The 14,796-nt window shown below is 41.3% G+C and overlaps 1 protein-coding gene across 2 annotated transcripts in view; it reads right to left on the bottom strand.

Moving 5' to 3' along the window:
- TRPC5 (transient receptor potential cation channel subfamily C member 5) overlaps window positions 1-14,796 on the bottom strand; it is a 91,350-nt gene that overhangs the window by 21,353 nt on the left and 55,201 nt on the right. For both annotated transcript variants that reach the window (XM_021406437.1, XM_021406438.1), the window contains 3 exons: window positions 9,656-9,992; window positions 6,289-6,428; window positions 2,618-2,940 (listed from right to left, as the gene is read on the bottom strand). In XM_021406437.1, coding sequence (XP_021262112.1) covers window positions 2,618-2,940; window positions 6,289-6,428; window positions 9,656-9,992 — 800 coding nt within the window. The remainder of the gene's footprint in view (window positions 1-2,617; window positions 2,941-6,288; window positions 6,429-9,655; window positions 9,993-14,796) is intronic.

The following is a 14,796-nucleotide window of genomic DNA, read 5'->3' as shown; positions in this document are numbered from 1 at the left end:
CCCAGCTGTCAGCTGGACCCCTCGTGAGAACAACCCCCCAGACAGTCAGGTGTAATGGCTTCTTCCTCCCCTTCCTCCTCTTCCTCTGTCTTCTCCCTTCTCCATCTACCGTGATCACAGTGCTAAACACACTTTCAGACAGTCTGCCTAAGCAGTAGGCACTCTGCTTTTTAAAGGATGGTTAGGGCAGAGCATAAAAACTTAAATTATTCATGACTTTACCTCATTGCTGTCACAAAGGAATATTACTTCTCCATGATCTGTGTTTGTGATGCAGAAAACTTCCACACCAAAAAAACATTAAACCCTTCCTTCGGGAGTAATAGGAAATAATGCAGCAGTAAATAGGTGTCACATTTTAAACAAGCTGTACAAACACGAACAACGGCCTGCTTTTCCTTCTCTTGCAAAATTAGATCTTATTGTGTGGCTGCCTAGAAATGCTGGTAGGAATCAAAGGGGACTGATTGAAAGCTTTTCACATTTTTTCTTCCATTAGGGATGAACTATGAGCAAACTCGAGGCAACACCAGCTCTGATTTGAATTCACTGCAGTCATGCTTGCTTTCCCCAGCACAACGGTGTAATTTTCTGTTTTGCAGGTTGCTCGTTCTGAGCCATTCACCCATGCTGTGCATCTGCTCAAGGGCCAAATGTCAGCTTGTACTGGGGGTGTTAATAATGACTATTTAAACTTTTAAGAATACGTTAAATAAATTTCTTAAGCGAGGTTCCAACAAAAAAGTAACTGCAGAGCATTCTGTCTCCTGCCAGGAGACCTCAGTCCTAATGGATCCCCTCCCACTGCGATTCTGTTTTAAACAAACCTCTGTCATAAAGGCTGAGCCCCCTCAATTTCCTTCCTGTGCTACGTTCTCCTTGGCAGGGGGCTTAAACTGAATGTTAGGGTGGGAGAAGTTGTGGTTTGTATTGAAGCCGATCCACACTCCCTCTGTTAAGTGGTTCCGTATCATTTCTAGTTCCGAAGATGTTGTGCCTTCTTACTGACTTAAGGATCTTTTTTTTTTTTCATTCCTGCTAATCAAATGCTCTTTTTCTTTAGTCAGATCCTCTTGTTGCTTCCTTTACTAATCTGCCAACAGTGAAAACTAGTCTGTAGTGGAGAAAGGTCCAAACCAAAATGCAGAACCAGAACACATCAGTCCACCACTCCAGGGAAAGGCAGGCTCCAGTCCTGAACTTTGCAGGTTTGACCCTTCCTGAGGTAGAAGCAGCCACTTAACAAACACAGTGCTTGCCAAACTGCTCCCTCTGGCTACTGCATCAATATAGACTTAGGTCAAGGAATAGCATTTGCTATTTAATTCCTTTGCAAGGGCAGCACAACGCATTTCTGCGGCATTTGAAGCAATTAAAACAGAAAAAAGACTGAAGTCTTTAATTCTGTTTTTCATTAGCACTGTGCAGTTCCATTCACTTCCTCCAGATATAGATGAGTTTAATGAGAAAGTTAATCAAGTCTGTGGTGTTCCTGCTCTGCGGTGGAGACGAGCAGCACGCCTGGCCTGCCAGGACTCTCTGGTCAAGAGGCTCTTGTAAGGCTGGGCTTTATCCCTAGAAAGTCTTCCACTTCTTGTAAGAATGGAGCCTACAGGATGGTGCTGCAGCCTCTCCTCTTCCAGCCTAGTCATGTAGCCTAAGCTGTCATTTGCTTTTGATAAGAATGCAATGTCACAAATCCTTTCTTTAACCTCCAGCCTTCAGCTGAAGAAGAGTGGAGAATTGCTGGGCATGATGACAAGTTTTATTTAATTTTGCCTGACGTGGTGGACAACAGTTTTGTTTTGCTTGCTTGCAGGGCATAGGCCCTTTTCTAGATGGTGCTTTATTTATTTCTCTTCCCGTTGTGTGTTAAGTACTGTGCAAGCAGCAAGAACAATTGGAGGGGGGCTGATTATTATAATTATTTCCACTATTAGTAATTAAAACAAATAGATCACAGAGACAATTCATGTTATTTTTCAGCATGTGCTATCACTTTCAGCCCTGCCAGCTGTCATCACAGCAATTTCCATGCCAGCATCTTAGTAATGTACCAGTATTTGCAGCAAAATTGATTTTGATGTGATTTTAGTCTCACCCCGCTGCAAGGGAATCAGAGGAGCCTGCAACATCATGTGTGGATAAAAATGGCCTAGATGAGCTTGTTGTTGTTGCTCTGCCACATAATTTATTAATACAGCTTTTTCATATGTTCATCTCTTGATTTTTACATTTTGTTTAGCTTTCCCTCCTTTCTTCCTGAATAAGACAAAACAGTTATTGCAGCAAAAGGATACCTGCTTTCTCACATGCCGAAATTGAATATAGCAGAAATAACATTTCAGTTGCAGGATCATGCAGAGAGACTCTTTGGACCAGAACTAAAATGATTGTCTCTTACTTCCAGACCTAAGAGGCTTTCTGACAGCAAAGCTCAGCAGAATGTCTGCCCCAGTTAACTCACACCTTTCCTGCACAGTCAAGCAGCTCACCTGACATTTGCAAATGAATAAATAAAGTTACTTTTGGTGCAGTGATACACAACATGCAAAGGCAGGTAAGAAATGGGACAATGAGAATCATCCTCAAAATCAGATAGGAAAGAACATCTTACGTGGAGAAGGCATTGTTCTGTTTCTCACATCGGATCCCCTTGCAGTTGTTGGGTTCCTCCGAGGCACTGGTCTCATAATAAAAATAAAGCTGGTTCAGTCCATTGGCAAAAGCCAGAAGCACCAGACAGTAGATAAAAAGGAATTTAAGGATGTCTAGCAGCATGCGTCCCAGAGAAATCTGCAGGGGTCCCAGGTGTGAATTTGCTGTAAACAGGGATATGAGACGCAAGGAACTTAAAATGTTGGATATTGCAAAGAGGGCTTCTGCAATGAGAGTCGGGTGCCACATTTCCCATTCCTCCCTTGGACGAGAACCGTTGTACTGAAAGAAATAACAAGGGTACAAAAGTGAATTACGTTGTAATCATTTTGAGATAAACATGAAACTCAAACCCGCTAATACTAATGCTTTACCTATATATATTAACCAGATATTGATACAAGAAGTATTTTTCAACTCCAAGTATCAGTATCTGACTATCATTCAGGATTCACGACTGAAGCTGAGTTCATCAGGACAGAGCTTTAGGTTTAATGAAGTCTTCTTATGAAATCTCCTACAGATTTAGACCTCTCTATAGAGATATTTTGGGGGGATCAGCTTTTCTCTGGGGGTTTCTGGTACGTGGGCTGTGCTTAGCCTAAATTTTGATAACAGGTCTTTTGAATTGGATAGTTGTGGTTTATTCAGGTCTTTGTGTTGATATATAACATCCTTCTCTTATAAGATTTAAAGGGGTCCTGACTGCTCCTTAGCAGGTTCAGGTCATTTCCAATTACCTTTTTTCTCTTTTTCCTCCTGAATACTACCACACCTTTGAAACACTGCTTATACCAGGACAAAAGTGAGAGAGAGAGAGAAAGGAGGGAAGAAGGCAAGCAATGAACTAAAGAACATAAGAGGTAGATGCTTTCCGTCCACAGTAATCTAAAAAGTGCCAACTGCCCAGAACCAAAACATGTTCTTTGTATTAATTTTCTTATTAGTAAATTTGCCATGGCAATTTTAGGAAAGTTGCTTAGGCAGAGGTCATGATTACAGTCAAAATGCTGGATACAATTGAGTACATCAATTATAAAATTAACTTGGTTTACAATGTAACCATAAAAGCAGAAGCATTATCTGAGCAAGGTGCAGCCAGATGTAAATAGGTAACATGAAAGAGCTGGCTGTATAAATGTGGCTTCTCTGGCAGTAGAGAATGGAGTCAAAGACATTTTAATATCGAGGAATAATTTGTCTTTTTTAGCGTGTATCTCTGCTCATATAACATGTAAAAAGGCAAAAATGTACTTAGAATTGTATTGCTAATAGTGTAGCCAGAATGTTTAGGTCTCTAAAAACTTTTTTATATTTTTTAAAAGGAAATGGTATCAGTATCACGCTAGCAGATCAGTTTGTAGGGACTTTCCATTTAAATCTGAAGGTGCAATATATGAATTCACATTTTTTTCAAGGAGACAACTAAAAACAATAGATGTTTTAAATTATTCCTCCATATGAGGCACTGAGACATGATAGAATGGCATTTCACTGTGACCTGTGATTGCTTCTGAAATTTCCAACCTGTTCCTTATTCCATGAACATAATGGCCTGAGTTTGTTAACTTGATTTGAAGATGGGTCTTAAAATGTTTACAAACAGGAGGACATTTTAAACTTTTCTGGCAATAACCAACAGTGGGAGTGGACAGATGCGATCAGCAAGCCTCGCCTTCCTGGAGGGAAGATTTGCACAGTTCCCTTCTGCACACTGGCTGGACACAGCAGCTCTGGGGCTCTCTGCCAGGGTAGGGTGCATGTAAAGGAATGGTCTTCATCTCACATCTATTTTTAAAGCAACTTGCTAAGATTGTATTTTGGCCCTTTATAAACTGATGGTGTATCCTTGCTTGGAAAGCAGCAGTCACTTTTGAACAGGTAACCGCAGGTAGCAGAGAAACTAATTTCAGAGTTATCTAAAGAAAAGGCTGGAGTTGTTCGGGTTAGGCATCAGAAGATGAAACACAGAGTATACAGAGTAGTACACATAAGTTACAACAGTCAGGCTTATTTACCCTTCCTCATTACATGATAATTCAATGCAGAAAATGAAAACTGATTAAGAGAGTATTTTTACCCTATAATTAGGCTGAAGATTTCATTGTTACTAGACAATATTGAGGTCAGGTCCCGAAACCAGTCAAATCGGGGTCGGGGGGGAAGTCTCCACATAAAAATTAGGATGGAAAACATTACTGTCAGTATACAATTTATTTTTCTGATATTTGGCAGAAAGCTAAACGTCCATGTAATCCTTTGGAGTTAGAAGAAATGTTAGACAATGGTATACTGGCATATATACCAGCCATTTCCAGCCCTGGGCTGTTCTATAAATAACAAAAACCTTTACAAGTCACGTTGTAAAAGACTTTGAAGCCATTATCAATGTTTTAAATCCTCATGTCTCAGAGCATACTGCAACCTTTATGTGACATAGGTCAGAACTTCTGTGGGCATGCTGTTTCAGAGCTACCGCTGTATAAGATTTTAAGCACTTCTCAGTATTGTTTGACAATGGTCCTTGTCGAGACCAGAGCTTAGATTAGCCAGGTTTAATTCAAGTGGGTATGTACTCAAACAGATATATTCCTGTAAGAATTCTTTTTTGTGCTGGTGTATAGCTCTTTGTAGTTTGCCTGTGTGTTTCTGTAGATCTTACAAGGTATATAAATGAAACTGTACTTCCTTTGTATGTCTGGTTTGGCTGTAAGTTTAAATCTCAGTGTGTGACCACATAAATATGTGGATGCATAGCTCTTTCAGTAATTTGTGTGTGTAAGAGAGAAATGAAAAGATTGTTAGCATTTTAGGATTTGTTTGTGAATGCTACAATTTTCAACATTTTCTGTATTGCTCACAGATTAAAGACCAGCCTTTCAAGCCTCTAATTTCCTCACTGGTTCTGAATGTCGTGAAGAAAAGATGTGATCTGTTTTTGCTTTGATGCTGTCACAGAGCTGCTTCTTCAGGGAGTAGCAACTGTCTTGAAGCTTTTCCCTTGAAAAACAAACTCACCACCATACAGCCCTCTGGATTTTAAACAGGCCCCAAAACAACAGAGCTCAAAAGCTGCACTGTGTTGCTTTGTCATTTCCTTGCCTACAATTTAAACCCATATATTCAAGAGGAGAAGCTAACTACTTCATATCAGATGGAAGCCACCTACCAGCAGGCATGATCTTACCAGACTTTTCACAGACTTCTGTTAAGTAATCTACAGATCATGGGGCTTGGTTATAGATATTTTCAGATAACACTATTCTTGTTGTTCCTTTATTGCTTTATTTAAAAATCATGCCTTCAAGAAGTTTAGCATTGTTGAAAGAGATCCATTGTCAACACGGAAAACAAAAGGTATCTTTGGCAACTGAGTAGCTACAAAATGGACAGCAAGTGGGGAAACTTCCACCCAATGCTCAAACAATCTAATTCAATATTAGTCAAAGAGTAGAGGTGGGAAGAAAGGTCATTCTCTACATAACGAGATTTCCAGGTGAATTTTCAAATCTGAACTGTTTCAATAGCAGCCATTCTCATAGGTCTGTAATTGTGTGCTTAACAGTTTCTATCCTGTATACCACAGTTCCCAGAAACAAGTTACAAATTCTCTTTCCCAAGTTACTGTACCTTGACATAGGCAACAATTTTAAGGGAGATAGTTGCAAGATAGAGGGAGTTCATTGCAAAATCCATCAGATTCCACCAGTCATGTACGTATTCATTGAATCCACCATCCCACATTTCCTTGATTTCTCCCCAGATAAAACCTGTAGAAAGGAGAGTTCATTGTCATGAGAAGGTATTATTTTCCATTAAAGCGCTGTGTATATGTGATGTAGTAAAGTACAACCGTAAATTAACTGCTTGGAAAAAATTGCCTCATTCCTTCTGTCTTCTAGAAAGTAAAACTGTGCTGATTATGAGGCATTTTACAGCTCCCTTAGGAATGCTATGTAGAGTGATATGAGAAAGACCTAGGTTTCCTATGCAGGGCTGCAGATACAAACACGAGTATTTGACTACCTGAAACACATAGTAATTGTAACTAGCATGAGTGGATTGGCTCAGATGAAATTTGTTTTATATGAATAAACTATTTAAGTGTATTTGGTATAGTTTTTTGTGGATTGTCTGCTCCCACTGTAATTCACGGCTCAGATGGACAGTACAGATTTTTTCCTGACCGTTTCTGCAGAACATGCAACACTAGTATACCAGCTTCTGAATACCAGTATATTTCCTCCCTGACCTGGGAATACCACAGCAGAGATCAAAGAAGTGAATTCATCCACTATGCTCAGTCATTGCATTTATGCATCTGGCTGCACAAAAAGCCCAGGGACTATTTGTGGAAAAGAAAAAATAAAAAGGTACGGCTCAGCATGAAAAAGGGCACTGCAGCCTGGCGTCATATCTCGCAGCTCTGAGTCACCTAATGCCAACCATGGCTATGGGTTTTGTGAGGTGAGAATTTGTTCCCAAGGGTATGGCCAGAGCCCATCATCTTAACTCTGAAATGCCTTCTGGTAATATTTGGTGGCACTTGCTAACCTTCTCTTTACCTCCCAGCTGCTAGAGGGGTAAAAGGGTGAGCTTCCGTAGTTCATTATCAGACTGCTACCTGGCATAAAATTTTTATTTTAAGTAACTTACATGCCCTTTATTTAAGATCTATTTAAGTACTTTTAAGAACCTAAGCCCAATTTAAAAGCAATCAGCAAGCAGCTAAGCTCCTAGGTCACCATGTTTCTGATCGTGTCCTCAGAGCTCTCAGATGTTTTGAACTAGCCACTTTACATTATCCTTGAATGAAGACCTGAAATGTACATGAAAAGAGAAAGAAAAATACACATCAAGCTGTACTACCGATGCAGTTACTCAAATATCTACCCATGCCCAACCACAGGATACTGGTCACTGAAATGCCACTCCCAATTCATTTTTAAGACCTGAAAGTTCAATCTGAAGAGCAGATAATGTCAAAATGAACTGCTGCAAACATCCAAATATCAGTCTCAGCCCTTCAGCTGCCAGCCAGCAGGTCAGTGGACAGGCAAGCATAATGTCAAGGCCAATAATTTTATTGCAGCTGCCTCCACATCTTTGCATGCACACAAAAACATACAATAAATCAATGGAAAGGAGTCTGTTGAAGAACTCATACACTGTATTTATAGTGAGTTATCACTGCTGGTTACTATAGTTACAGCAATGCTGTGTGTGCTTGTTCACTCTCTCTCCTTTTGTAGTGGAAGATATTTCATAAATAATTACCTTTAATCGGGTGAAACTGTTCTAATTTCAACCATGCAATAAGCAATCCCACAATATCCCTATTTATCTGAAACAAAGGAACTCAAAAGTAAGAATAGAAAATCGTAGCAGGCTATTCTGAAAGGCTTTTTTGTATGGATTATCCTTTCATCTGCACATCAATTTTGCTGAAGTGCCCACCATTTCCTTCAATTTAAACCATGAAGTAAAGGATGAAATGAAGAGATCACCTAAGTTCAGAAAAGACATTTAGCTTTCTCAGCTTATTCTGAAGATTTTACCAATACATACATTTCAATGCCATTACTTCATTTAATGAGATAATGAGGCTTGAGTTACCTTTTTTACGTTGCGATGAAACTACACAAAGAGCACAATACCCTGGGTCATGATGGAAAGTGATTTGTGAGCACGATCGCAACTCCTTCTTTCTTTACACATTTTCCAACAGCAATTTTAGCCTTGGCACAGAGAACAGCAAAGTCTTCAGCACAGAACACACTTGCTCCTGAGCCACCACAGAAAGGAAGAGCTGGATCCTGGTGCTAGCCCAGGAGAGGTGCCAGCAGGGAGAGAGCAGAGGTGGGCACATAAGAAGCAGTGAGGAGCCACCAGGAGAGCTCTGGAGATGGAGGTTTGCTGAGAGAGATGCCCCTTACTGTGCTGTCCTCACAGCAGCACCAGCATGGCTTTCCAGGCCCCTGACCCCGAATATAGAACTGCAGCTCAATGATACCTGGCTGGGGGTTGTGAACTGGAGTGCACAGAGAGGCTGGAAGAGAGACAGGAGGGCACGAAAACCATTGCCTCCTAGTAACACCTCAGCTCACAGCGGTGCTACATGCTAATGGCAGAGCAAAGGAGATGGGAGCCTAACGAGAGGAGACATCATGCTCCTAAGAATCCAAGGTTTTCACCTTCTGTTCCCTTTGAGCTCAGTTTGAAAGGATAAATACATCTTATAAAAAATGCATCCAAATTTGTTGCTCTGTTCTTCTCCTTCAGAGGCTTTATTTACTTTCTCTTCTCACCTCACTACCTCCTCACCTGTGCATCCTGCCTTTGGGGTCACAGGCAATCCATGTTCTTCACAACCTCTGCTTGCCCAAGCCAGACCAGGTAACAACCTCAGGATTAACCTGCTGTATTTGATACCCCTTCTTCTGCCTATATTAGAGTGATCGATATTGATTTGTTCAGTGAATATCAGCACAGAGGCATAAGGCAGAGTGAGATTTATTTTCCCTTCTCTGTTTCTGTGGCCCGGGAACAAGCAGGGCAGGTACCTGTGTGCTGACTGCTGGAGCACATCAGCGAGAAGGCAAAAGCCCTCGGCTCTGCCTCCTGCCACGCACCAGCCAGCAGAAGGAAGCCAGCATTCAGACAGCTTTATTTGATACTAGCATGACCCAGTAGCTAAATCTTACACCCACTCCTTGCACAGAGGATGTGGGAAGCAGGGAGAGAGCAGTGTCTGCTGAGGTTTACTCAGGGTCATCTCTAAAGGCATGTCAGATGGCAACAGGAACAGCAAAAGAGCCCTAGGCCAACAAGATCTGTTGTTCCAGAAGGATCCCAGCTGTTTCATGCAGTTACTGAAGTTGGCTGCTAAACCTTTTCACATGCTGATGATGCTGAGATCAAGTATGAGTCTCTACACAGTTGCCATGGGTGCGAGTCAGGCGACTGCAGCTCAAGCATTTTTGTGTTTCTGACTTACCTAGAACCCAGGGCAGGATCATCCACTCCACGATGGTGGGAGGCGGTCCCTGCATGTGAAGGTCAGTCCTGACGATGTGCTGCGATGCCAGCAGGAGCATGAAGAGGAAGGTTAGGTATGAGCCGGTGTGGCAGATAAACTTTATAAATGGCTTTTTAATGAACAGTCCCAGCCTGCTCTTCGGTGCAATCAGATATGCCACAGATAGCACAGGGAACAGCAGTCCGATGGTGACACAGGTCAAGAGTTTTACTGCCCAGTGTTTCCGCCTCCAGCCTGGAAAACCGTCGTACCAAAGTGTTGCTAGTAGCTGCTGGCAGTTTGGCTGAGCAACAAACTGAGGAAGAAGAAAAAAAAAAGCTTATTACTGACTGGTACTCTTCCTTATCTTACAGAGATCCTCATATAAAACTTTGGGCTGGGTATGGGGTGGGACTCCACTCTTTTTTTCTACACAGGATTTAAGATTTCTTCTATGAGATCTTTTCTATTTGAATCATCCTTCTGTAGATCAGTTACTCACGTTACACAAAGCCTCATCCACAAGTGATACAACTATGAGCTTTTTCTCTTCCTATGCTTCTCCTTTCAGAATATTTTAGGTTTCGACAGTCTCAAACAAATCACTGTCAGCATCTTCAAGAAGTGACTAAAAGACAAGTCAGGAGGGAAAAGACGGAAAGCTCTGAGTATGTGCATGTGTGCATGTGTTAGAGAGAGGGAGAGAAGATGTCTACAAAGCATGTGGGGTGCTGCACATGATTTTGTGCAAGGACACCAGCATATGTGTGTGTGGGCTGGGCTGGGCATGAGACAGCATGCAGTAATGTAAAGTTCAGCCAGGTGACATCTGCTGAAAAGCAGGACAGCACATTTGTAAATGTGTCTCATTATTAAGGAAGAGAGCAATTGTAAAATGCAAGAGATTAAGCAGAAGCAAAAAGAAACCTTTGATCGCAGCAGCAAAAATGACATTTGAAAGTTTACTTTCACGCTGTAAAAAAAAACAGCTTTGTGTTGGTGATATACTGTGTTTCGGTGACTCCATACAAGAAGTGCTCAGGTTGCAACTCCAGACTGTTTTAATACCTAACAGCCCTTGGAATTTCAGACGTAAGCCAAAATGTTTCTGGCCTATGCCAAAAGACTTTATGTTCTTGATTATAACTAGACAGCCCCATGGTTTTCTAAACTTTTCAGACCCATAGCTAATTAGAGATGTCTGCAAGATCAAGAGAGCTGCGTTTATGTGTTTGATTTTTAACCCATCTTAATGAAGTTAAGCCATGGCACAGGTTGCCCTGAGAGGCTGCAGAATCTCCTTGGAGATCTTCAAAGGCTTCTCAGCATGGGCCTGGGCACCCTGCTCTGGTGGCCCTGCTGGAGCAGGAGCAGGGGTGGCACCAGCTGGACCCAGATGTCTCTTCCAACTTCAGCAATCCAGCAAAGTTGTCCCTTCTTATCTGCTGAGTTCAGATTTCTCACTGTGTTCTGCAAGTTTAAAAGCAAACCTCTGATCTCAGGATGCCTGTTATTTTTGCTGTAATTAAATCAGAAAAAAAAAACCCTGTTTGAGCATGGATACGGTTATCAATAAAAATAATCCTGTAACAACATCCGTGACAGGACATGGCTGTATCAAAAGAATCACACTTCCAATTGACTGCAGTACTAACAGCATTCATCAAGAAGAGACCTTCGAGTAACCTGAAGATGACACTACTGTTTATTACACTTGGCTCATATATGTTTAAAAGGGCTCTCTGTGAGGGATGTAGTGCTAACATGCTCTTCATCCCCCATCAGCAAAGCCGGATTTTATCAGCAAAGCACTCTTTCACCCCTATAACTTAAAGCAGCTCTTGGAAGGAAGATCTTACGGTGGCAAAGGGACTGGCTTCTGAATACCAGAGATTCCTTCTTAGAGATCAACCCCAGAAGAAGCTCCCATGCAGATACTGTTCGCCGCAGTGCTGACACAGCCAGGGCTAATAATGCATCAGCCATCACAGCTGCATTGATGAGACAGATACGTGGCCCTCCTCACCACATCTACAGTTTGTGCCTAGAATGTGCTGTAGCTCTTAGTTACGTGAAGATCACACTTGGTGTAAAAGAGACTTCTTAATGCCAGCTTCAGCACGCACCCTTATCTTTTAAACATTCACTCGCTGCCAGAACTGCTCGGTATTATTTAGCATGCACAAGGACTTTCCATGTGCAATGCTCAGTGCTCTATACCAGCAGAGCACTATCACTGCCACGTTCAAAATGGCAAAACCAATGTGAAACAGAAGGAAAAAACAAAAGTTGCTCAGTATCAGAGGAGGAAAGGCAGCTGCAGAACTTGTGGCTGGGGTCCCCTCAGGACCTGCTCCTGCAGCACGAGGCAGTGGTGGAGTCCCAAGCCGCCATTCTGATGGCAAGTGGTATCTGAAAGCACTTCTCCAGAGCTCCCACAGGACCTGAACACACAGTCTGGGATCAGCAGCAGGAACAGTGTACAGAGAGAGGGGAAAAAATGGACCAACCATCTTCTTTTTCTGCAGCTCTTACAAGTTTCTCCATTTTTTCCTAAAACAGATTTTTGGTGTGAACAGTGTTGTAGAAAGCAAAATAGTACATGACAGAAGTCAGACAAAGTCAGACAAAACCATTCATTTCTGCAGGTATTTTTTGATTTTGTGAATATATCTTCTAGGTTATAACAGGCTGCCTGTATCAGAATCACATTGCTTTTGGCTTTGGATAGTTCAAAGATACAGACTGACCAAAATTAATATTGAAAACAAAATCTCCAGGAGGCATAGAAGGTATTTCTGAAGTTGGACGTTTACATATTATTACTGCAATAAATGTGGTTGCTGCATCTAACATAGAAGTGACACAACGCTCCAGAGGGCATGAGAAAAGAAAACAGAAGCGCATCTGATTTGGGATTAACTTACACACACACACAGAGCAGAAACTGGGCAGTGGTTGATTCGGAGAGGATCTTCAGAAAAAGCACAGACCCGCTACTCATAACTACCTGAAAGTGTCACGTGAAATGCCAGATCTGGGGACAGTGATGAAAGAAATAATTGTACAGAAACTGAAAAAAACATCAAGCATAGATTCTCACTCGGTCTATTGGTTTTTAATCTGTTGTTTCAGAAGGGTCAGCATGTTAGGTTTAAAAGCAAGAAGATACGGAAGGTTACACTACAGTATTTTTTCATTTAAGATCACCAACGGGAGCTGTGGCCAGACGTGTTCTGCAGTCATTTACATGGTAATAGATACTGCTGATTCTCAGAGATGAGGCACAACTTTTTTTTTGAGGGGAAAAATGTATAAACACATTTTCTCTTTATCACATTTGATAGAAACCTTTAAGGGGAGAACAAATCTGTTTTTCCCTTGAGTCGAAGTCAGAGTCATTTGAGAAATCAAATGACTATGTTCCTCTGGTTGCTGTGCAACTTGCGAGCATCTTAGAAGTGCCTCCTCTCTGCCTAATAGCTCATTTATAAAATCTGCTTTCCACATTGCATCTGATGTTAGTTCTTCAAATGGAGAGAAATTCACACATCACGAAAGGGCAGCTTTAAAGATCAGGTTGGCATAAGGCAACGGAAATGGAAAAAGCCATTAAATTTTCCAACCAAGCCCATCCCAGCATCACTAAAAATGGCCTGGGGGAAACTTAAGCACACCACACTCAAGCCCTCTCTAATGTCATAAACCATCAAATGTTGCTGTTATTAAAGATAAGGCTAAGCACTTACCAATGCAGGATTTTACTAACTCGTCTTAGTAAAACTCATTAATCATAGTTTTAAAATTAGTAAATACTACAGCTTAGCTTTCACGAGGTGCAAAGGCTACAGCTGGCTGAAACACAGTATTTCCAATCTGCAGAAACACTGCAATTATCTAGCTACTTCCCTGTGCACTAATGCAAATGCCAGTCTCATCTTTGTTTCTAGGTGTTGTTACCAGAACCCGCTGACTAAACCACTGAATGCTCAGCTCATTAAAGATCGTCCAGGGCTCATGAAGCTACATCAATACACATAACATACAAAACAGGGAAAAGCTCATCTTTAGCCTTTTTTAGGTGTGAAGTGTCCTGAAACTGTAATAGAATTGTGGAACTTTTGTTTTCATCCATAATTTGAAAATTATTTAGAAAGTTTAGGAAACAACCTTATTTTTACAATGAAAATAGGTGAAACTGACATCTGGAAAAGCAAGCTGACTTTTCTAATATTACTTATTTGAAGGCCTTTCCCGAGTATAAGTTCTATGTCCATGTAAATACGGTCCCAAAGACATTTTTTCATCTTTTTTTCAAAGCCTTTTCATTTGCTGTAGGTAGAAATAGTGCATATCACAGTCTTTTATCATTTCACATGAACACACTGTATGTGACAGGATTTGATATCAGTTAAAGTTCCTGCACTGTGAAAAGGAAAGATCTTGATCATTTAAAAAACTGCACATTGTCCCAGTTTTGTAGGTGGTCCTGAATCAATGGCAGATGTACTGTACCAGGTGCTCTGTTTGAGAAGACAAGCACATGACTTGAAACCAGTGTATTTCTTCAGCAGCTAACAGGCAGGGCTTCTTCTCCATTATCTGATGAGAAGAACCTGTCCTTAGCTGAAGATGCCGTCATTCAGTGAGCAGAAAGATGCAACTCAGAGTTACCTTCTTTGTGAGGACAACATCGCTGTGCCACCAGTGGGCAAGATGCTTCATCTGGCCTCTGAAAATGGGGACAAATGACTTCACATTTTCAAGAAGTGAGATCAGCAGCTTCACTCGTTGCTCGTGTTGGGAAACACGTTGAGGGCAGAAACTACTGCAGTATGAAGTCTTCTATGTTCTTTCCTTTTTGCCTTTCAGTCCTGCCAAGCTGTAACATTTGGCTTGCATCTGGACTGTGCAATTAGAGAATTTCATTCTCTATGTTCATCATACTCACCGTCACCTGATTCTCTACCAAGGGGAATGTTTTTAAGGGAAAACAGCAGCTGTTGGATGGAGCGTCCTTTTCTTAATATCTAATCTTAACTGATGTTTTTATGTCACCTAAATTTTATTTCTTGGGAATTAAATGCTTTCTGCAAGCTGTGCCATTAATATAAATATCA

This window comes from Numida meleagris, chromosome 8 (assembly GCF_002078875.1).
Source record: "Numida meleagris isolate 19003 breed g44 Domestic line chromosome 8, NumMel1.0, whole genome shotgun sequence".
Classification (NCBI taxonomy): Eukaryota; Metazoa; Chordata; class Aves; order Galliformes; family Numididae; genus Numida; species Numida meleagris.
The sequence above is the reverse complement of the archived record's forward strand: the minus strand, read 5'-3'. Positions and strand labels throughout refer to the sequence as shown.